At 35.6% G+C, this 25,632-nt stretch overlaps 1 protein-coding gene across 1 annotated transcript; it reads left to right on the top strand.

Moving 5' to 3' along the window:
* The first annotated feature begins 8,508 nt into the window (after positions 1-8,508).
* Positions 8,509-22,939, top strand: mettl9 (methyltransferase 9, His-X-His N1-histidine). The gene is given in 6 exon segments (XM_028477155.1): positions 8,509-8,700; positions 12,929-13,119; positions 15,219-15,330; positions 15,332-15,429; positions 21,164-21,348; positions 21,418-22,939. Coding segments are annotated over 6 exon segments (1,005 nt in total). The 3' UTR covers positions 21,645-22,939.
* Positions 22,940-25,632: the final 2,693 nt, after the last annotated feature.

The raw sequence follows: 25,632 nt of genomic DNA, 5'->3' as shown, positions 1-25,632 counted from the left end.
TTTTTTGATAAAATTTTTTGTCAACTTTGTTTATATATTAGTAAGCCCTTAATAAGAAAAAAAATAAATATTTATATATTTTTTGTAGTATTTTTCACACAATACATTTTAAACATTGAATATGTGTAGATTGTCTACGTTGACCGGAAAAAGTGCAATAAAAAACAAAATAATAATATTAAATGGTTGTTTTACAAATATCTCTGCAAATACAAAAACATCATAGTTTAACCCTTAAAATTATAAATGTGAAAATGTTTTTGCAAAACCTTTAAATACTAGAATAAATTAATTTTCAGTGTTCATAACTTAGTTTTTGAGAAAAACTTTTCATTCTTATGATCTGACAAAAATATAATATCAAAGCAAACAATGTTTAGTGCATGTGTTGTAGCTGTATTATTAAGACTTCCTGTTCCCCCACAGGGGTTTGGCCCAGGGGCTCGCCCTTGGGGGTCCCTTGTCGTCGTCATCCCCCCCCCACGCCCACCTAGGTGTAACACTCCCTATAATAATAAAATATTTTTTACTCTTCCTTAGGGAGGGCTGATGATGGTCACAATTAAGCAATAAAATAATTCAATTTATTTTATTGCAATAACAAAACATGCATTGCTGTCTCATAATGATTGCACTTCCTGTGGTGTTGACCTTTGACAGCATGTGCAGACAAGTAAAAAAAAAATAAAAGACTTCCTGTTCATAACGAGGTAAAACCACAATTACTTCCATGAGCAGTGGTGCACATAAATATTTGGGTCTTGTGCCCAGGTGATTTATGATTTTTTTCATTTTTTTATATACAGATTTTTTTTTAATACATATTTTCCATAACCAACAGAACAGAGGGATGTGTGGATAATTTGATATTTCACTTCATTTTTATTTTGAAAATAAAAACATCAACTCTTTGATAATATAATGCACACGTGTCAAACTCAAGGCCCGGGGGCCCAATCTGGCCCTTTAGAGCATTAAATTTGTCCTACTCGAGAAAAAAAAAAAAAAAACAATAGAAAATACATTAAACATTTTGTAAATGACCAACTAATTCAGTTGTAGATATCTCAGCCCCTCCAAACACAAAGATTCAATTAAAATGCACAATATTTGCAAAGCTCAGTTTTCCAGTTCTCATATCACATCACAGCAGTCATTTTTAACCTCAAATTTTTTGAGAGAACTCTCAATTTTTCCAAAATCTGGCAAATTTTCTTCAAAATTTCCCCAAATTCCCAAGGGAAATTTACTGAAGATCCTGCTGGGACTGATATATTCACATACTTTATCGTTAATATTTATGTAATTTATACGTGGAAGTGCAAATTAAACTAAACTGATTAAATGTTAAATATTAAATCTAAATCCAAATGTTAAATCTAAATGTTACATTTAGATATATATGTTAAATCTAAATGCTAAATATTAAATATAAATGTTACAATTAAATATAAATGTTACAGTTAAGTATAAATGTTACAATTAAATATAAATGTTATATTTAAATATAAATGTTATATTTAAATCTAAATGTTAAATTTAAATATAAAATCTAAATCTAAATGTCAGTGGTGAAACTAAACATTTAGCTTGTATTCAAATTCATCCAAAGTACCAAAATAAAAGCTTGTTGACGCGAACGAGCGCTTTCCGTGGATTTGTTTGTTGCTGAATATTGCGAAAACTTGCTGTTTATTTCATCATGTTCAATTTTAGAATTGTCGCCTCATTGGTTTTCGTGTCTTTGGTTACATGAAGACCAAGATATTTGTCCTGCAGTGTTGATGGTGAACGATAGGGGGCAGTGTTCCAGCTCCAGTGACCACAGAAGAAGAAACGTAGACCAATGCACAGAGCTCTGTGAACAGCCTCTTTAGTCATGACCTTTGTGTCTGGTCCTCCTTGTTCAAGGTGTCAATGGTCGTCTTTTGGAAAACTGTCAGGTCAGCAGTTTTCTCCATGATTGTGTAGACCTACAGAACTAGACTGGAGAACATTTAAAGGCCTTTGCAGTGAACCAGGTGTCTTTAATATTCAACCTCTCCATAATATTCAAATTTTCTGAGATATTCAATTTAGGGTTTTCATTAGTTGTCAGTTATAATCATCATTAAAATAAATAAACACTTCAAATATATCAGTCTGTGTGTAATGAATGTATACATTATACAAGTTTCACTTTTTTGAATGGAATTATTGAAATAAATCAACTTTTTCATGATATTCTAATTTTATGACCAGCACCTGCAGTTTCTTTGTGCAATACCTCTGTGAACTGCAATTGTTTAAATTGATGTGTTCATTTCTACAATTTCAGTAATATTATGTTAAATCTGGAAGTTTGGAATCTTTTCACAAAATGTCAGTGTCAATGGTAAAATATTTTAGTCATAAGTATTTAAATTAAAAAGAATACTTGATGAGCCACCCCACCACTATCTATCTATCTTTAATCTGTATCTTGTTTTTGTACAATGCCTTAATCTAATAATATTAATTATTTGTATTTTGAACCTGTTACTAAGATATTTAAATTGGCTTTTATTTAATTGTTTGTGTTCTGTTATATGTGTATGTGAAACCCTTTTATCAAAATTAAATAAAATGTCACTTCATGGCCGGCACTGCAATGAAACCTTGACCTGCATGGTCAAAGGTCAACAGAATAGAATAAATAAATAAATATTGATACAATTTACACATCATCCTTTGCCTTCATGTTATTTAAATGTTTAAGTATTTATATATTATTTTATTCACATTGATATTGAATTGATGGTAAACATGAGTCAATACCGTTCGTTTTCAATCAATTAAATTAGTAAAAGTTTCACAAAAAGGTTTCCACACTGTTGGAATGATATATTAAATAAAACAAATCTGACTAAATAGTAAATGTTAAAATGGATTAGATTTAAGTAAAAGTGACCACAGAAGAAGAAACGTATAACAATGCAGAAGATGAGCTTTTTATTTGATAAAAGAATAACAATTAGAGTTGGTGTGGACTATTCTAAAATATATCAAATAGAGAATGGGACACCTCAGGGGAGTGTGTGTAGCCCTTTATTGTTTAGTATTATGATAAATGATACGTTTAAATATATTGGTTCGAGTGTAGGGAAGTCTTTATTTGTGATGATGGAGCTTTATGGTAAGAGGAAACAATATTAAATATTTACAGGCAAAATTACAGATGGAAATTGAGAAAGTGGAGCAGTGGGCAGAGAGCTGGCGGTATGGGTGAGACACAAGCAATATGTTTTTATGGGAGGCATAAAGAGGAGTTCTAGTACTTTAGGGTCTTGTTCAAGAGTGAGGGAAGGACGTGCGGCATCTGCAGTGATGCAGAGTCTGCACCAATCCGTCGTGGTGAAGAGGGAGCTGAGCCGAAAGGCAAAGCTCTGGATTTACCGGTCGATCTACATTCCTACCCTCACCATGTTCATGACCTTTAGGTTATGAAAGAACCAGATCGCGTTTACAAGCAGCTGAAATGAGTTTCCTCCGTAGGGTTGCTGGGCTCTCCCTTAGAGATAGGGTCCATCCAGAAGGAGACCTCGAGGAAGACCCAGGACACTCTGGAGGGACTATGTCTCTCAGCAGGCCTGGGAACGCCTCGGGACTAGGAATGTGCGATGTTTTATCGTTATGATTTATCGTCAAAAATATTCTCACCGGTAAGAATATGTCATCCCACGATATAAACGATAAATTCTCATGTCGGAAATTAGCGAGGGCCACTGGCTATTTGTCCCTCAATTTAGCCAAGAATTCCCCCAAAAAACGTGTTCCACAGGACAAAACTGCCCCTGTTTGTTGTCAACTTATTATTCTCTGGAGCAGAACGTTGTTTACGGAAGCTCTGATGTGCACCGCCACCGCCCCCTTCACACACCACCGTCTGTGTGTGTGAGGTGCTCGTCTCAGCTACCTGAAGCTACCGTGCTGTGATACATCATGAACCACTACTTGGTTAAAACCAGATAACCATCTAACAAAGTGAACCAATCCTAGTTCCTCCATCAGATCCACCCAAAGGTCCACAAACACGGGGACAAAGATGAACCTGTAGCAACGATTATGAACTGGAAACTCAACTAAAGCTAACTATGCTAAGCTAACACACCGACACACAGACTGGGCTAAGAGCTAATGCTAAAAAGCTCATGCTAACCACTCCATACAAGGAATAACAGACCAAATAAAAAGAACGTTTTACTGTCATAAAACCACTGATTTGTTTATGGTCAGATTTAACACTTGTATGGAAGGATAAAAACTAAACATGTCACACGTTGTGTGAAATAAATTTTAAGCATAAATACTAATGTCACTATTAATCCGTCCCAATGCCTGGGGCTCCCTGGCCCCCACTCTTTCTGCTGGCCTGGCTGCATCTGCGGGCCCAGGGCAGATCCTGGGTTTGCTGTAGCGGTTTTTGCACATACACTGGTATACGATGCACTGGCACGCCTTGGGATGTGGGATAAAACTCATACTGGGCTTAACCTTAGACACGTTAATCCCAAATACCTGCTTTAGGTACTACCACTCACTCATTCCCCCTGTTCACAGCCACCACCATTATAGCTAAGCCTCACACTTGTCACTATACTGGTTTGATTACACAACATAATAAGCACAATATATTCTACAACCTCACATCTCACCCTCACTGTAAAACAATCTATTCTTCCCACCTTTTCTATTTCCTACCTTGAGTCTCTCCTCCCTGCTCCCTTTCCCCTCCCCTTCCCCCTCCCCCTCCACCTAGGTGTAACACTGCTCTCCCTTTTTATATCCTCCCTATAATAAAAGATTTCTTACCCTTCCTTAGGGAGGGCTGGTGATGGTCACAATTAAGCAATAAAATAAATCAATGTATTTTATTGCAATAACAAAATATGCATTGCTGTCTCATAATGATTGCACTTCCTGTGGTGTTGACCTTTGACAGCATGTGCAGACAAGTAGAAAAAAAAAAATCCGTCCCAATTTGTGAAACGCAATATTTTTTAATTATATTTCACGTGTTCACAGACAAAGCTGGTCCTATTAGACTAATGTAACTATTGAGATTATTACACATGAATGTACTGAATAATTAAATCATCAGCTTGATCTGGTTTAATTATAGGAAATCAGAGTTATTTATTAACCATAACTTTATGTAACTCATTATTAGATAAATAAACAAGATTCATCAGCAGTAAAAACACTGATGGAGTTATTTGTGCTTTTTTTTGTGAAAATAATTTTATTATTGCTGCCCCCGCAACGGATAGGCAGAAGAGGATGGATGAATGGATGGATGGATGGATGGATGGATGGATGGATGAATGGATGGATGGATGGATGGATGAATGATGGATGGATGATGGATGGATGGATGGATGGATTGATGGATGGATGGATGATGGATGGATGGATGGATGGATGGATGAATGGATGGATGGATGATGGATGGATGGATGGATGGATGGATGGATGGATGACATAATTTTAAAATAAAATAAAATAAATTGACATTAAGAAATAAAACAGTATCTTCATCTTCAAATTCTTACACATCTCAGTTTACATGAACACAATGTTTATAAAGATGATTTTTATAGTTAATGTATATGAAAGTCTACAAAAAGTAACATGAATATAATAACACATGATCATGTGATCAACACATGCTAATTACTCATTTCTTACCACATATAAAACATACATATTTAACCTGTACATTGGTGGTTAAATGAATCTGTTCCCACACAATTAAAATCTGTATTTTCTTCCAGAAATAGTGTTTTTGTTGGTTTAGTTTCTTACCAGGGATTTAAAACTTAAGGTTAGTCACAGGTGGAGGAAAGTTGATGGTCTGTAGATGTTGTAGGAGGTGAAGTAGGAAAGTGCTGAGTCATTGTACAATGTGATTTATTTTAGGTTAACAAATTGTTATATCATGATTTTATTTGTCATTAATCATTAATAGCCTCTGTAAAAAATAACTATTTATTTCAATAGTTTTTTTAAGTTATAAGGAGCCAATGTATAAGAGTCAAAGAGCCACACGAGGCTCCAGAACCACAGGTTGCAGACCACTGGACTAAGAATATGTAGTGGAGCGTTTAAAACTTCTCAGTACAAGTGGAGATGGGTGAACAACCTTTAAGACTAAGAAGGTTGAACATTTTATTTGGCCTATTGGATTAATATCTTGGGACATGGAATATTGCATCCAATCAAGAATATATTCAAAGATTGTTGGGAACATGAACACATATGTAAATAGTTTTTGGGTCTATTGGTAATGTGATCACGCAATAGGCCAAATTGACACAGATTAGTTTTAGTAACACAGTCCCACTGTCAGGTAACCCTCCCTGGTTATTTTCAATGCCAGTGGTAGATTTTGAGATTAAAATACAAATAAAATAACCACACATTGTTTTTTTACTGATGGTTCAAAAGACCCTGAAGTAGGTCGCTGTGGAGCAGCAGTGTTTATTCCTGCTACACATTGTAAGTTCACATTAAGAACAGAAGTACAGACCATCTGTCAGTGTATGCAGTGGAGTTAATAGCAATAATAATGGTATTGCATTATATAACAATATATAAAGTGAGGAAGGCAGTGATAGCATCAGATACTGTAGTTGGGCAGCCCTCATAAGTATATTAACAATGAAATATTGCAAGTAGGAGTTGATTTTTAAAATATACAGTTTAATGTATAAAATCCATAAAACAGGAGGGAATGTGTGTTTTGTCTGGGTTCCACTTCATGTTGGAATTAAAGGAAATGAGAAGATGGACATTTTAGCTAAGCAGTCTTCAAATAGCAAATAGTAGAATTTACAGTTAAGTTGAGCAAAGCTGAGGGGAGAACACTAGTTAAGAAACATATCATAAAATGTGGCAAGAATATTGGGATTTTCCAGATACAGGTAGAGCTCTGTTCACAATACAGAAACAGGTGGGGGAGGGTAAAAGAGTAGAAGAAACTGTAATGACACACTGGGTTAAACGGGACACTTAATAAGATAGGAAAACATAAAGATGGGAAATGTGAAGAGCGTGGGATGTTTGAGACAGTACAACATGTTATAATGGAATGTAAACAATATGAGGTGGAGAGAAGAACATTGAAGGAGACAGTTGAGAGAACAATGGGTGTCTTTAATTTAACAAATATACTTAGAGCAGAAGATAAGGAGATAGTGAGGAATTTATTTAGGTTTTTGCGTAGAACAAAGTTAACTGGAAGAATTTAGGCTCGTCCAGTGTTGGGTGGTAACGCTTTACCGCCCCAACATCACTTTTGACAGTAACTAGTACTGTAACGCAATATTTTTCTAAAGAAATAACACCGTTACGTTACAATACGGTGCATTTGTCCGTTACTTTGCTAGCTGCAGTGTACTTCCTGTTTACAGTGGCGCTACATATTTTTGCGGGATGCCGTGCCAAACATGGTAAAACAGTAGAAGAAAAAGAATTTTCAGCGTGTTTCTGTTTACATCACGTGCGCCAATCATGGCGAGTCAATGCGAGAGCAGGACGTGCTTCTCAGAGTGGAAATACATGCATTATTTTTGTTTCCAAAAGATGCATCAGTGAAGCTAAGCTAACGCTGCGACTGGATTTTAACAGACTGTGACTGTGATCCAGGAACAGGTCAGCCAAACTATTGCACGGTATGTTGTTGTAAATATGCAGCCTGTCACTACTGCTGAGTCACTGCTAACAGCAGCTCATTAGCCTGATATGTTTAGCATTGTGTAGCTGAGAAAAATGCTGTGAATTAGTTTTTCCACATTTATTTTCATAAGCATTTTCAACAGCAGAATGTGCACCTGGAATATGCACAGCTTACTTTACATTACTGTGCTAAGGCTGAAAAATTACTGTTTTAATTTTGGAGCAGCTGTTTTATGCTTTATATAAACATCATTTATGGTAGTTTTATAGCAGTTGATCAACAGTGGATTATTATATTATTACAACACTGATATGAAGCTGTATGGACACAAATGACCCAAAATAAATAATACATTCTTTAATTCTAAGTAACTCAAAAGTTACTTTTTCCAGTAACGCATTACTTTTTGGTTTTTGAGTTACTTTGTGAATAAAGTAACTAGTAACGGTAACTAGTTACTTTTTTTCAGTAACTAGCACAACACCGGGCTCGACTCTAGACTGTAACTGGCTAATCTTGTTCCAATTCCAGCCCAGTAGGTGGCGGTAATGCTCCTTGGAATAAGTAGCAAACTGCCATAAAACACAAAAGAAGAAGAAGAACAATGCGGAAGTGAGTGTGTTGTCTTTGTGGGCCGAGACCCAACAGAGGATCATTGGATCTGGGAACAAACACGCTGATAATACTGTGAGGGCCGGGGAGTGAGCTCCAGCTGCCGGTTTATCGGCTCAGGTTTGTGCTGAGTCATGCTCTGAAGGTGTTGCTTTACAGGTGGATCCAGGCTGTCCGTCCACCTCAGCCTCTCCGTTATTATGTGTCGCCTACAGCTGAACACTCTGCTCTTCCTGGCCTGGGTGCTGGGCTACGTGGTCTTCCTGCTGTCCGTACGGGGGATGTGGACCGGAAAATACACCCGCAGTCCGCTGGTCCGGTCGCTCATGGTCAGCATGGCGGCGGAGGGAGAGCCCGGTGCCGGCGGCGGTGGGGTGGAGGAGGCCCTGGAGGTAGGAGATCTCTGAAAGAACACCCTCACACCCAGGGAATGTGCACCCGTTTGCAAGAGAAACACGTTTCTAATGTAGGCTGAGTCCGTTCATTAAGAATTATTTTAGTGTTGATTAGATATTTGCTATAAATCCTTGAATTGTTGAAATTGTTAACGGAGTCTGGGTTTGAATGTCACTCCATGGCAGATGTTCTCAAGATTTTTTTCCTGTGAAAGGTTAATAATCTTCTGTTATTGAATATATATCTAGCCCTGATATTCATCTTTCCTTCATTGATTTCCATTCCGTGAAAAAGTGCTACTTTTCTTTATTATTCTGCTTCATTAAAAACTATATTCCGCCACTGTGGGTGTCAAACTCATTTTAGTTCAGGGGCCAAATAGGAGACCAGTTTGACCTAAAGTGGGCCACAGATGATTGGTGGGGGAAAACATCATCTTTGTCCTAGTTTGTAATATCAGTTCCATTCACTTCAAAAAATTCTTGATTTTTTATTTTATTTTATTTTTTTACCAATTTTGTGTAATTTAGAGGAATTGTTTGTGAGAAATTGCAATATTTGTGGAAAAATTGAGAGTTCTTTCCTCAATTTACAATTAGAAATGACTGCATTCGTGTGATATAAACAAAGGAAAAATACAACAAAAAAAATCTCATTTTGTAAATAAGTGGAAAGAAACAGTATTCAGTCAGTGCCTCCTGAATAGATTTATTTCTATAGTTCTTATCATTGTAGTGCCATCGCGTACCCCTAGGGGTACATGTACCCCCATTTTGTGAAACACTGCTCTAAAGGGCCGGATTTTGACACGTGTCCAATCTCATCCATTTAAAAAAAAATACAGACACTGGTTTCCTGCACTTATTATAATTTAGATTTATTTATTTGTTTATAAGAAAAACAATACATATAAAATAAAATCACAAAACATCATAAAACTTACTTCCTTAATAGAATATTAACAGTAATATTGTTCACAGCTGCAGTAAACCATTCTTCTAGTAATAAATGTATCTATTTTGTAAACAAGCTTTTGATCAACAATAGAAAAAGTTTTGCACTCTTTATGCAACACAAAAATGATTTTTGAGCTCTTTTTATTGCACAAAAAATTACATACAATAATCTAACAAAACATGACCTTTTAACTATTTATTACTTTATTAAAGGCCTAATAAACAACATTGATAAATAAACACAATCAGTCTTAAATGAGGGTAAAACTAAAGTGTTTCCCCAAAGTTCAATAATAATAAAGTTCATCTGATATTTTCTGGGTGAGATCATGTGACATGCTTGTAGCTGTTTTATCTGTTAGGGGGCGTGTCCAACCACAAAGTAATTAAACAACATATACAGCTTCATTTAAACATAATGCACAAATAACAGGACTATTTTTAAGTAATCATTATTGCTTTTGAAGTGTTTTTTTAAATCAATATTCATGCAATAAAGTTTCTATTTTTCTGCTAAAATCCTATTGTTTGTCATATATCAACTGTTTAAAATTACAGAGGCTACATGTGATTCTGAATCAACAAAACAAAAGCAATATATTGTGGATCATTTCAAACCCAATGTTCTCACATTCAAATATAACAGCTCTATTTTCAATTAATGCAATGAGTTTTTAGGGTGAAGAATAAACTACTTAAGGAGGAATATGTACAAGTTAAGAAGTTAATCTGATTTAGAAACGCCTGCTGTTTAAACAACAGGAAAAGCTTTGTGTGTTTTAGGGAGTAGAATTATGGACTGGTTAGAGACGTAGAAGAAAAGTAAAAGATGGAGTGAATATGTGTTCATGGCTATCACTGATGTGATTTTTTATTATGATGTCACTAAAACTGTTTTTCTACATCTGACATCAGCAACATGTGGCTCTCTGTCCAAACACATAAAATGACTTGGTTTGCTAGGGGTGGACGATATGGAGAAAAAAAATCATGTCACAATTTTTTCATTCAGATCATTTAGATTATTTTAAAGTTATTTACCAATAAAACAAACCAATTCACCGACTTAAAATCATCACCCTAAATGGAAAAAGGGGATAACAGATCATTTAAGTCAGGGTACTTCTCAAACATTTAAGTAAGACATTTATTAAACTGGTTCCCAGTACAAATAACATCAAACAAAAAGGCTGAGTTTTTTTGGTCACAGTTTTTATACTTTGTTTAAGTAAAATTGTGTAGCATTCGCATTAGCAACACTTGCTACATAACAAGGCAGAACATCAGTCTTGTGATTTAAATTCGTTTTTGAGGTAACACATTCATGTTAATAAAACCCTACTTTAATCAGTATTTGAATGCCTCATTTCCCACAGTTAGGACAATCATATCCTTTACAAGATAAAATGTTACTGCTTTGGTTACAGTAAGTACATTTTATTTATAAAGCGCTTTTCACAGATGTGAATCACAAAGTGCTGTACAAACATTTCAGTATCATCCCGTCCAAAGAAACATGAAAAGACAATCACATGTAACATGGGAGGACAAGAACTGGAGAACTGTGGGTTGCCATGTACATGGGAGGTGCCCCGTAATGGGATGAAAAGTAGGAGAACAACAGGAGGAAAGGTGAGGGAAAAAAGCAGGCTTTAAACTGACTACCCTAATAGGGATCAACGTATAATGCTGCGATCACACCAGATTCGTCACGAAATGTCCGTATGTCCAGATTACATACAAAGTCAATGGATAGATGCATCCCAGATGCAAAATCTTTCCTGTGCGGCGGTGCAGTCCAATTCGCACGTCAAGTGTGTTGGTCGTGCGAGCGCGCTCCCGATTTTCCGCACATTTGCAAGAGTTGAAAATATTGAACTCCTGCGACTGTTTCGCATGATAAAAGCCAGTCAGAGTCTTTCTTGACGATGACGTCAGGCCGTCAACAGGACACCGGTCTGTTCACCCATTCAACCATGGAGTAGAAGCTGTGTGTGACCACCTGGAGCTGTAGGACACGGCCTTTATTACCAGGACCAGACTAGGAAGGATTTGGCGTGGAGGAGAATTAGCGAGGAGGTGGTAGTAGCAGGTAAAAATTCTCTTGGCTCGGGTGGTAGAGGGTCGTCTTCTGATCGAGAGGTTGGGGGTTCGATCCCAGTACCTGACTATGTGTCGAAGTGTCCTTGGGCAAGACACTGAACCCTAAGTTGCTCCCAGTGGTCGACTAGCGCCTTGCATGGCAGTCCTGTCCCACTGGTGTGTGAATGTGAGAGTGATTGGGTGAATGAGCTGATATGTAAAGCGCTTTGAGACTGTTTCAGTGGTGATAAAGCTCTATATAAATCAAGTCCATTTACCATTAGGCCTTGGTGATATGGACCAGGATTCATATCTCAATATTTTTTTCTCAAAATGGTGATATGAACTCAACAGTTTTACTAGAAAAACAATAATGGGTCAAAGCCAGTGGATAAAAATGCCACAAAGACCCTTTTATTAATCACGAGCAGCCCGATATCAACATTTTGAGGCACTTTTGACTTTTCATTCATTAAGGCTGAAATGTGTGATTAAATTCTGTAGCGTTGCTAAACCACATTCAGGACGTGGTCCCTTTAAGAAGTGTGTAAGCAGCCCCGGCTGCTGCTGCGCAGCGACACTTAATTACAGAAGAGAAACGCATGCGGTGTTTCCTCAAACGTCTCTCAGTGCTTCAAATTCAGAACTGATGGAGTTTAACAGACAGACGAACATCTGCACTGAGGGAGGGGGAGGGGAATGCTATTGAAGCGTACTTCTGCTCAGTTTGAGCCTTTAATACTTCTTTGGTGTGTCTGTAGCGCTAATATGAGCCTGACTAGTAAACGGTGTGATTTGGCAGAGTAAAACCGCTGTGTATGGGCCACAGACATGGCACTGCAAAGGGATAAAATGTGCACTACAGACGGTTCTACAATCTCCGTAGATCATTGTCATGTTTTAATCTTTCACGATCTAATATCGTCAGATTGCACACCCTTACCAACAGTGACGATTAGTAGCGTTACTGATCCAATCTCAGCCAATAGAAACATTCTATTGTAATAGCAGATTGAGAAAAATATACAAAACAACTAAAGAAATCCTTTTTCCTGTCTTGTGTCAATGCTCTGATTGGTCAAACAACTGCTACTTGTATTATCAGAGGCGTCGTCGTTTTGCTAAATGAGCGTGTGCAGTGAGTTAAAGCTCTGAGATGTTGAGCTGGTGTTTTTTCTGGTTCCAGTGGTACCGGTGCTGTCCAGAGCTGCTGGGAGAGTGTTTACGACCTGTGTTTGTTCAGAGCCGTCTGGATTCATCCACCAAGGCGTTCCTGGAGCACAGTGAGGAGAAGTCCAGCTGGACCTTCACCCAGCTCTACCACTCACTGGTGTCCAGTGTCCTCGGACCCCTGGTGTCACGCACCTCCATCAATGGGTGAGTGACAGCATGTGGTATCTGGCAGGGTAAGGCTCAATTACAATTACAATTGTAATTTTAAAATACTGTTGCTGTTGTAATTGTAATTGATGTGAAAATTCTATAAAAATGGTCAATATTTAACCCAAAACTGGGGAACCATGTTACAGTTCTATGTACAGTTCTACACATACAGTGTGTAGTTAATAATTATTAAAATGTTTCATATCAAGCTTTCCCACATTTTACCATTTAACCCTCAGAGAATCTTTGTGACCAAAAGAGACATTTTTGTGTGCTTTTATTTGTTTGTCTCTCAATCGTCCTATAATTTTTAAGGTATTGTTTGAAATTTTGCTGCTTTTTATTTATTTATTTTTTCATTTTCATTTGCTTAATTCCATAGTGCTGTGTATTAGAAGTGTATAGAAAAGGAGATATATTATGCATCACACTGACACAGTAATTTCATGACCAAATTGGCCCCATTGACTCCTATTGTAACCACATATTTCTCATTTACTGTAATCATGAGGTATTATAATGCTTTTTCAATTAATACCTAATAGATCTAAGCTTCTATCTTCAGAATAAAGGGAGAGACCATTGCATAAAGTTTTCGGGAAATTTCAGTGAAGTTCAAAATATACATTTTTAGACTGAGATATCGCCCTCACTTTGTTCTTCTTCTTGTTGTTTACACTAGTTAAAATCACTCCTCTGTTATTCGTGAACCGGTCAGGCTGATATTTGGTAGCTATAATCTGTGGATGTGGACGCATCAGTGTTCACAGCCCGGTTTTTGATTTGGAGCCCAGGGGGTCCCCAAATCAAAAAAACAAGTTTTTTTTTTTCTTATTTATTTGTGAGTCAAATATTATGATGGTTGGTGGTACCAAATCATTGGCACATACCAATACGTAAATGGGGCCTATTACCCTGTATGTGTCACGGGGGCGCCAGGGGGCTGCATTTTTCTAATGACTACTCCTCTGTTAGTTCTTGTTAGATCAGAATGCAGTTTGCTATAAATACTTTATTAATGAATATGATGAGACGCTCAGAGCCCTTTTTTTGATATAAGGCCCACCCCCGATTTTCGTTAATTTCCAAATTTATGGGAACAGTCGTGTGATATATCGTTTCAACGGTAATTCAACGTAGATTACCATTATGCCTCGCACAATTCGATTACGTGCCTGGGGTCCACCCCCCTTTTATTAAAGTTGTTTTGTCATTTATTTGTGAGTCAAATTTTGCAACAGTTGGTGGTACTGAATCAGACACATATTAACATATGAATGGGGCCCATTACTCCGTATGTGCCACGGAATGACTACTGTGTTAATTACTCGTAGAATCTGGCTATAATTTGACCTTTTTTACTCGGTGAAACCGAGTCATTTGACTGAATTCTTGGTAACATGGTACGTGCTATTCGGTGCGGAGACGATCCACGGGCCCGGCCGTAGTTTTTTTTAAACTGTCCTTGTGCCAAAAATAATAATGCCTTAAATTAAATGCTGCTATCATTTATTGACACAATCGAGGCTGTAATATTTTTATTGTAAATATTTCACTTTAGCCTTCATTTTTGGGAATACTGCATATTTAGTGTACATAGAGGTTCTCATGATAGGAAGTCCATGGAAACATTAAAAGGGTTTGAAAATTATGATAAATTTGGAATATATTTTTATGAGATGGACCTTTTGTGTACATGTGTATGTACAATTAAAGGAGTGCACAAGGGTTAAAAAAGATTTAAATCAAGGTGTAGGCACAAAAAAAGCTCATACACCAAAAATACTAAAACCTATATTTCATAATAAGGAAGAGATGGAAAATAAATTAGATAATATAGTAGATATTTGTTTTTAGTGTATTTTACAGCTGATTTAGGACCCGTTAGCATTAGAGATGCTAACAGTAAGCTAACACAAAGGGAGGGTTAACTTTTAAAATGTGTTTGATTATAATTGAACTTTAGTAATTGAGAACATAATTGTAATTGACTTTCTGAGGATAAAAAATAAATGTAATTGAATTGTAATTGGTAAATGCTGGTGACTGTATTGGTAATTGAACATGGGCGTGTGTGACCCACTTCCTCACAGGTTTCTAGGTCGAGGATCCATGTTCGTGTTCTCTGAGGATCAGTTCCAGCAGCTGCTGAGGATCAGCCCAGACTGGAGGGCTCACAGGCTCCTGGACCTGGGGGCCGGGGACGGGGGGGGTCACTGCCATGATGGAGTCCCACTTTAAGGAGATCTATGCAACAGAAGTATCGGCCCCCATGAAGTGGCATCTCCAGAGAAGGAACTACAAGTGAGTGTTCGTCGATGGATAGAAGATAGACACATTCATCTACTCACCATCACCCAGGTCAATTAGAACTGTAGTCACGTAATTGACTACAATTATGGTGTAACTGTAATTAAATTGTAATTGAGTTTAGATAATTGACTTTGTATTTGTAATTCCCATGAAAATTTTAATTGTAAGTTACATTTAATTGTAATTGGAAAAAAATTCTGGTCATTGTAATTGAATTGTAATTGAGCATGTGTAATTGAAAGCGTAATTGTAACTGAAAAATGTAATTGAGCCCAACCTTGGCTACTACTAATAATAATCCATAGGATTAGCAGTTTGATTTACTTAATCAATAATGAAGACAGTAACTCAAAAAAACACTTTATTTCTCCTAATTTATGCAAAACAACCAACATTTCATATGAAATCATATTCCTATTTTACTATCTACTAACTAAGAACTTTTCACTAATTATTCATTAAAGAATGATCAAACATGTTGATCCCAAACCAATCTTTAACTCAATCCTGTCAGTGATACTTCAACACATTTATCACAGTTTTTCATAAAAAAACTAACATTTAAAGGTGGTTAATTTAACAATTTGAGCCCATTTTTTCATATTTTACCCTTTTTCTGCAACTACCCCAAACTTTCCATATTTTAACCTATTTTCATCACTTTTTCTTGCCCTTTTTTTGCTCCTTTTAATGCATTTTTGCTGCATTTCTCTCTTTTCTGCACATTTACTTTCCAAACATGTTCAGCACTTATAAACCCTTTCCTCCACTTTTTCCACCAATTTCACTGATGTTGACCCATTATTGTCACTTTTAACCCACCTTTTTTGGAGCCAAAATGTCAAAGTCAAGGTCACTTCAAGTGTAAAAAAACTACATTTTCCATATCTGATACAAGTTTGATGCTCACATTTATGAAAAGCTCATCTCAAGTGGAGTATTTTATTTAAATTAGACCAAAGCTGTACGACCTACCAATAAAAAGATCAATGAGGGTCAAAGTTAATGACATCACAAAAAAACTTTTCCCTATAATTTGGCCACTGGTACCATTGAACAACATTTTCTTTCAATGCTCATTCCGCAGTCGTCCTAATCTGTAATGAAAAATATCTGTTGCTGTTGTAATTGAGTTCAGATAATTGACTTTGTCTATGTAATTAGTCATCATTTACAATTTAAATAAACTAAAGACTGCTGAGCGTTCTGTCTCAGACATACGTAGTTAACAATTATTAAAATATGTTCATATGAAGTTTACCTGAGGATCATTTTACCATTTTAAAATATAAATATTTAAATCTAGGGGTAAACTGACAAAAAGGCTCAGATGCCCACACCATAAATATTTATACCAATAATATATTAATTAATTTATTTCTTCTGATCTGAGGTCAGTTGTACGTTTGTGCTCCATCTTAAAGTATTTTTGTATTTAAATTAACCTCAGGATTGAATCATATACCCTGTTGTTATAATGCTGCCAAGAAGTGACTGAAGAGCAACTTTTTTCCTCCATATTCCATGTGAAGCCAAAGGTTGGTTTGTATAAGGAGCCACGTACACAACGTTCTATGTTGACCTAACCAATGGGAATCAATGCAGCTGATTAGTTCACCTCTATTCTCCCAGCATAGAGGCTAGAATGATAATGAGCTACAGCTATAGCTACAGTGTGGACATTGGACTGAAAAGTCCCTCAAAGATTCTCAGGTCTTGCCTCTGACCCACGTTATTGATTTATAAATATCTAGTGGAGCTTTTCCATCTGTTGTGTCATTAATGTCCAAAACAAATGAGCCGTGAGTGTTTATTGTATTGATGGAAAATTAATGACAGAATTAATCAGTGGCTCAGATCTGTATAACCACATTTATTTATTAATCTGAATAATATTCACTGTTTTCCATTAAGTTTACTATTATTATGGTCATCTTAAAGATGGTTTTAATCACAAATAAAATTGGTTCAAAGTGACCAAACATGGTGCAAAACATGGAGAAATGGGATTTTAAAAACTTAGGGTTGGTTAAAAGTCACAAATTGTGGGTATTGAAATTTAAAAATGTAGAGAAAATTAGTTTAAACTGGCAAATAATGAGCATGACAAATTGTGCAAATGTGGTTAATTTGGTAAAAAAAAAAAAAAAGAATGAAATCTGGTGAAAAGAGGTTTAAAGTGACAATAATGGATCAACATACAGTATGCGACATTAGTTGTAAAAGTGGTAGAAAGGGTTTATAAGTGATGAACATGTCTGGAAAGTGGAAAAAATTTGCAGAAAAGTCATTGAAATGTGATGTAGAAGTGTCAGAAATGTGAGTAATGTAGCAAAAATACATTAAAAGGAGCAAAAATATGGCAAGACAAAAGGTTAGAATATGGTGAGTTTGGTGAATTGGCAGAAAAAGGGGTAAAAATGGGCTCAAATTTTTAAAAATATGTTCTTAGTTTTTTGAAGGCATCTAGAGCTCCATTTTCACGTGTGTGTGAGTCCAAAAAGCTGCACAGCAGTGGTGCTGTTTCTGGCTGTGTGCTATTCTCCCTCTGTATTTAAGTCAGTCGCTGCGCGCCTTCATCCCAGTTACGCACTGTGGGTGGAGCGTCCCTGAGATGTGGGCGTTCCCTTTCAAATCTGGCTTTACGCGCATTCTCCGGTGTGTGTAAGTCCTTTTCCTCTAATGTTCTTCTAACCCTGGAATAAGTGCAGCGCCCCCAAAAGGTGAAACATTATATTACACTAGAAATATTAACAGTTACATTTGAAGCCACACGGACTCGTGCGTCACGCAGCAGCAGCTGTGATCACTCAGCTGCTGCTGTGTGATTAATTAAAACTCTGACAGACACAGACTTCTGTCCACGTTGGTCACAGTGATTCAACTATTTTCATACTGTGGCCGTGGCTCAGGTGGTAGAGGGTCGTCTTCTGATCGAGAGGTTGGGGGTTCGATCCCAATCCCTGACTATGTGTCGAAGTGTCCTTGGGCAAGACACTGAACCCTAAGTTGCTCCCAGTGGTCGACTAGCGCCTTGCATGGCAGTCCTGTCCCACTGGTGTGTGAATGTGAGGGTGAATGAGCTGATATGTAAAGCGCTTTGAGACTGTTTCAGTGGTGATAAAGCTCTATATAAATCAAGTCCATTTACCATACTATGTCCAACGTAAAGTCACAGTTTGATCCACGACAGAGTGAAACAAAAGATGAGGATGGAACACAAACTGTTCCCACACATATTTTAATGAGGCTCAGCTCAGGTCACTTTAAACTATTGATATCTAAAACTGTGTATTATAGAAGTTATTAGTTCTGTTTTACTGTAAACATCACTCTGTATTAAAGCAGGACGCTCTGTGGATGCATTATATATATTTATATCATATCTACATCATCTAACTCTGTCACGCTTTACAGTGATGATGGTGATGATGGTGATGATGATGATGATGATCATCAAGGAGAGAGATTTTAACTGTGACTCAGTCACACTACAATAATCTGATCAATGATCTGATCAAATCAACCTGTTACATTGTTGATCAATGAAGGCGTTTCAAATTAAAAGTGAACTTTATCATTTTCATGGATTTCAATGACATTTACAAGTGTTGAGAAAACTCCATCTTCTGTGATTTTTTAGACAGCACAAAAAAATACATCACCGCCTCCTTTCCTTCAGCCCGCCTTCATTCACACATACGTGCTTTTGGTCTACCCTGTGCGCGGTGGGCGTGTCAGCAGCCTGTACCGAAGAATACACATAGGAGAGAAGTGCGTAACTGCAGGTGTGCAAAAAAGCGCTTAAGTCCAGACGGGAGAATAGAACCCTAAGTGACCCCAAGGTTGAGAACCCCTTGTGTATAGTACGTTAGATCAGTGGTTCTCAAACTTTTTTGGCTCGAGTTCCCCTTTATCTTATTTCTGAATCCTTGTCTCCCCTTTGTCCATCTACAACATTTTACTTTGAAAACAATTTAAAAACATCTATAGATCATAATGATGGAATGAATGAGTGATTACACACATTTTAAATCATCTCATTACGTCAATAAGTGAATGAAACAGTATTTAGTATATAAATATATACATATATATCATAGTTCACAACCTTTTTTGGATGGTGACCCCATTTTGATATTAAGAATTTCTGGCGACCCCAAAGATATTTATTTTCTTGAATTATTTTTCATCATATACTGTATAAGCTCAGATATTTATTTATTTATTCTGTATTTTAGTTGACCTAGATTTATATTTCACAAAATGAAAGTATAAAAATAGTTGTTTAAGATTGTGTTTAGTTTTTTTTTTTTTTAAATAATAATTAAAACATTTCAAAAATCTATTTAAAATTTTCTGAATTTTAAAAATGGGCTCAAATTGTTAAAAAAAAAAAAAAAATGCATTTTGTTGTATATTTAGAGTGTTTAGAAGCACAGAAAAAATCAAATTAGTCTCTTCAGGTGCTCCGTTGATATCTTTATATTCTGTTTTGGTCATATTTTTCAATCTGTTTTGATTTTTCTATTCTCTTTTACGTTTTGTGAACAATAACATCACAGTATTTGCAGCAGAACTGCCAAATTAGGACATCGACTCCAGGTCCAACACTTCGAGCAATCCACCATTTTTATTTCTGGCTTTTATTTTGTAGTCCAAGCTCCAGGATGCAGAAGTTACGAGAGGATAAGTCAAAATGTTGGGTTGTTGGATGTAGTAACCCACACGCTTCATTACAACGTCTCCCAGCATCAGAACCTTTTCAAAGTGTCTGGTTGAGTTTTATTTTTTATAGAAATGTACCACATCTGTGGATAAGGTCATTTTTGTGTGTGTGAAGCACTTCAATGATGACTGCTTCATCAACCTCCACCAGTATAAAGAAGGATTTACAGAAAGACTTTGTCTGATTGAGGGTTCAATTCCTATCTTTGGAGACGATGAACAGAGCACTTCGGTAAGCTGTAAATAACGCTAAAAAGTGATGATAAGACGTCCCTGTCATTGTTTTGTTAGCATTAGCAGTTTTCATATGTTAGCGCTGTGTGCTCGTTTTAGATCCTTGATGATATGGCCTACGTGATTTAATTTAAGTCTAAAGTTTTCATTAGTCATTTCATTTTGACGTTTTTGTCTCTGAAAAGACTGTTAAAATGCATTTTGTGACGTTAGCTTGGAGCTAGCGTTAGCTCGGTGCTTGTGTTAGCTCACTTGTTAGGGTTCTGCAGGTTCATCATCTTCATTTTCATCGCACTCCACTGGGTCAGACTCTGGCTGGAACATGTAAAGCTGGATGGACAAGTCTAACGTTGTTGACATTTTGTAAATAACGTGTGAATAAACTTTTTCTGCACCGCTACATAATCATATCTCTTCTATCAAACTCCAAAAATGGCCGAACAGGGTGGAATTGAACCGAGTGTCACCTCTGCAACCTGGAGAGGGGGTGGGGTATGGAGTGTCTCATTTGCATTTAAAGAGACAGCACCAAAATGAGTTGCTCTCAGAAGCACATCAGAAAAGGGGTAGAAAAGGGGTGGAGCTATAATAATGAGGAATTCAGACCCAAGCATTGCAGTTCTGCTTTATATAGACCACAACTGTATGATTTATATGTAAAAAGGAAGGATTTAAAAGCATGATATGTTCCCTTTAAGGCATTTGGTGACCCCAAGGTTGAGAACCCCTGTTGTATAGTGCGTTAGACTGATTCTCTCCTCAGAGTGCTGGGACTAGACGAGTGGCAGAGGACTGGTTTCCAGTACGATGTGATCACGTGTCTGAACCTGTTGGATCGATGCGACAATCCTTTACATCTCCTGCAGGAGATCAAAGAGTCCCTGGTTCCTAAAACGGGACGTTTGGTCCTGGCCACCGTTCTTCCCTTTGAGCCTTATGTAGAAGTCGGTCAGTATTCCTGATATTTCTCATCATTTAGCTTTTGCACAATCCAACGTGATGCACTGGTTTTTACAGGCGGGCGATGGGAGCGCCCCAAAGAGCACCTGATAGTGAACGGGAAGACGTGGGAGGAGCAGGTGACCAACCTGTCCAATGGGCTGCTCCGACTGGGCTTTGAGGTGGAGGCCGTGACCCGTCTGCCGTACCTGTGTGAAGGAGACATGTACAACGACTACTACGTCCTGGACGATGCTGTGTTTGTCCTCAAGGTCTCAGACGCCACTTTACACATGGACCGGTAGCATTTAGTCCTCAGAGCAAGCGTGCCAAACTCATGGCCCGGGGACCAAATGCGGTCCTTTGGATCACCCAATTCGGTTCGCAGGAGAAAGTAAAAAGTACAGAGGAAACATGAATCATTGTGTAAATGAAACTTAACACTCCTGGTGCTTATATCACATGATTGCATTCATTTTTTGTGTTAATCTGTTTAAAAAAAAAAAAAAAAAAACGGTCCGTCTCATAAAAGTGCAATAAAAATGTACTCAATTTTGAATTTTTTTTTACTGCCACAGCATCAGATCATTTTAACTACTTCAGACCTATCCACAGATATAACGTGTTATAATTTTTAAAACCTTTTTATGACTATATGGACTTTTTATCATGAGAACCTCTGATTTTTTTCAGCAGGAAAAACAGTAAATATGCAGCATTTCCAAAAATTGATGAGGGCCAAAGTTAAATATTTGTAATGGAAATATTACAGCATTGACCATGTCATTCATTGATAGCAGAATTTAATTTAATGCATCATTATGTTTGACACAAGGACAGTTTAGATAGTTTATATTTTGCACACGTGAAATATATTTTTATTCTGAAGGTAGAGGCTTTGATCTATTAGGAATAATTGAAAAAGCATTATGACGTCTTAATTACAGTAAATGAAAAATATGTGGTTACAATTGGAGTCAATGGGGAAATTTTGGTTATGAAGTTACTAAGTTTCAGTATGATGCATATTATATCTACTTTTCTATACACTTCTAATACACAGGACTGGAATTAAGCAAATAAACATGGAAAAAAAACAATATTGGCAAAAGTTCTTACAACTAACCTTAAAAATGACCTGAATATTGAGAGACAAACAAATAAAAACACCCAAAATGTCACTTTTGGTCACAAAGATGCTCCGAGGGTTGGTCAGAAAATGTAGAATGAGATCCTGTTTGGAGTGCGACTGATATCTGTCACTTATTGATTTTATGTTGTCAGTTTTTATTTTTTTTTATTTTAACATATTTTGTATTTTATGTATAGGTAAATGTAAAGTGTATGTAAACTAGGAAACAACATAAAACGTGTGGCCCACTTCAGATCACTCTGCTCTGTATTTGGCCCCTGTTTTAGAGGTTCATCTTGGTGCGTTTCTCATGAAGTGAACTCAGATCTCGTCATTCCAGTCTTCATCGCCCACGTCTTAAAGTGGGATCATTAGGTGTTCCTGTCATAATTAGGTCTATTTGTGATGAAAGTTTACTGTTTGCATGGTGTGTGGAATAAATATCATACGTTTGGCTTCATATTCATATTTCAGGAGTTTTTAATTTTTATATATCTTTTTTCTTTTGTATCTGTACAAAGATTTCCACAAAATGTTGCAGATGTTTCCTCTTTGCATTATCCAATGGTTTAGATATCTTATTGTTCTTTTTTTTAAAGCCAGAACCACACCAGCTCATCTCTGTTACAAAGTAATTTCTGAGAAACTTGGATATTTACGATAGTTAAAACAGTAAAGCAACACAAACCTGTGTTTGAATTACTGTGAGAATGTGAATTATATAGAATTAAATGTACCGGGGTCAAATGATTTTCTTTCTGTTCTGTGTTTATCTGTGAAGGTGCACAACCAATGAATATCAAATATGCCAAAATGATTAAAACATTTGTAAAAAAAATATTTTAGTTTCAAATAAAAAAAAGCACACTTTTTGTGCAGATTGTGATTCTTGTGTTTTTATGTGGCGTTACAGAGATATTTGTGTCTATTATTCAATCAAAAAACACATTCTTATTAATTATAAAAATCAAAAATACGTATTTTCAGTCAATTAACAAAATGCAAAATAATATTTGAAACCCAAATAATTGCATTTGAACACTTTTTTTCTGAGAATTTTTTATTTTTTTATTGAAGTCATCTTTTTTGTATTTGGGCCATATTATGGGTAGTACATTTGTGTCTTTATTCAAACAAAAAGATAAAACATTTCAGTAAAAAGTGGAAATATTTTAATCAAAGACAAAGTGTTCAAATGCAATTATTTGGGTCTCAATTATTTTTTTTGTATTTGAAAATTGTTTTTCTTTGAAAATATTTCTTTTTGATTTGACAAACTTTTCTGATAATAAAAAAATTGTTTTTATTAAAGTGTTTTTTTTAATTGAATAATAAATGCACAATCTACCTCATATGACTTTAGATGAAATTAATGTCTTTATATTTAGACAAAGAAAGTTTTACTTGCTTGCTGGTCAATAATTACGGGTGTTTTTTAAGGATATTAGACCCACTTTAGTCATTTTTGAAAGCCCTTTGTGCAGTCACTCCTGAGTTACCATGATTACCTGTCAACATTGAGCTGTTCTGCAAAGTTGCATTTGAGACAATTTTATGAAATAATTGATCAACAGTATCATTGCAGTCCAAACAAATCCAACGTTGCACACCTTTGAACCAAGCAGCAGCCATGTTGAAAGTCTCAGGTCAATCTGAGCCTGATTCACAGAGATATTTAAGAACCAGACAAACACACGCTCACACAGACGGAGGTTCCTTGCTTTAGAGATAGATAGATGTCAGAAGATTTTCAAAACAAAAGCACTTCCCTATATGGGAGTTTATGTCTCATTAATTTTTTTTTTTTTATTTATTGAAGGTGGGACGATATATTGTGCGACAAGATATCATATAAAGACATCAGAAGATGTATCGTCGATGGTTTTATTTATTTGTTTATGTATGTAGTGCCTTTATTTCATGGTTAGTCACTGAGAACCAGTTCTCGTTTACAGTGACGACCTGGGAAGGTACTAGTGGTGTTGCAAGAGCAACAAAAAAATCCACATGATTTGCTACACACTATTGTTATGTTTTCTTTCTATTTTGTTATATAATCCTATTGTATGGGGCGCCGATTGTGAAGTTGCACATGATAAAATAAACAGCAACTTTTCACAACATTTAGCAACAAACCACTCTGCAGATAGCGCTCGTTCACGTCAATGAGCTTTTATTTTGGTACTTCCAGTGTATTTGCATTTTAGCTAACTATTTAGTTCCACTAGTGACATTTAGATTTAGATTTGCATTTAACATTTAAATGTAGATTTACATTTAGATTCATATTTTTACATTTAGATTTAATGTTTAACATGCTGAGTTTGATTTAATATTTAACATGCTGAGTTTGATTTAATATTTAACATTTATATTTATATTTAATATTTAACATTAAAACATCTAGATTTAACATTTCGATTTCATATTTAACGTTATGATTTGGATTTAACATTTAGATTTAGATTTAATATTTACATTTAACATTTACATTTATTTATTTAACATTAAAACATTTAGATTTAACATTTAGATTTAGCATTTAAATTTAGCATTCAGATTTAACATTTAGATTCAACATTCAGATTTAACATTTTAATTTAACAATTAGATTTAACATTTTAAATTATTATTTAACATTTTGATTTAATATTTAACATGTTGATTTCGATTCAACTTTTAGATTTAACCTTTTAATTTAACAATTAGATTCAACATTTTAAATTATTATTTAACATTTTGATTTAATATTTAACATTTACATTTAGATTTACATTTACATTTGCATTTAACATTTAGATTTATTATTTAAGATTTAGATTTTTCATTTAGATTTATTATTTAAGATTTAGATTTATCATTTAGATTTACATTTAAACATTTTGATTTAACATTTTGATGTAATATTTAACATTTATAATATATTTAGATTTAATATCTAACATTTACATTTAAATTTAACATTTAGATTTAATATTTAACATTTAGATTTAATATTTAGATTTATTTATTCAGATTTAGATTTAACATTTAGATTTAGAATGAATATTTAGATTGAATATTTAACATTTAGATTTAGATTTAGAGTTGACTTTTAGACTTAACATAAACGTTATGTTTTTTTGAGAAAAGTAACCCAAATATTTACATTTCAACTCTTT

Source organism: Gouania willdenowi, chromosome 19 (assembly GCF_900634775.1).
Source record: "Gouania willdenowi chromosome 19, fGouWil2.1, whole genome shotgun sequence".
NCBI lineage: Eukaryota > Metazoa > Chordata > Actinopteri > Blenniiformes > Gobiesocidae > Gouania > Gouania willdenowi.
This window is presented reverse-complemented; position numbering and strand designations above follow the sequence as displayed.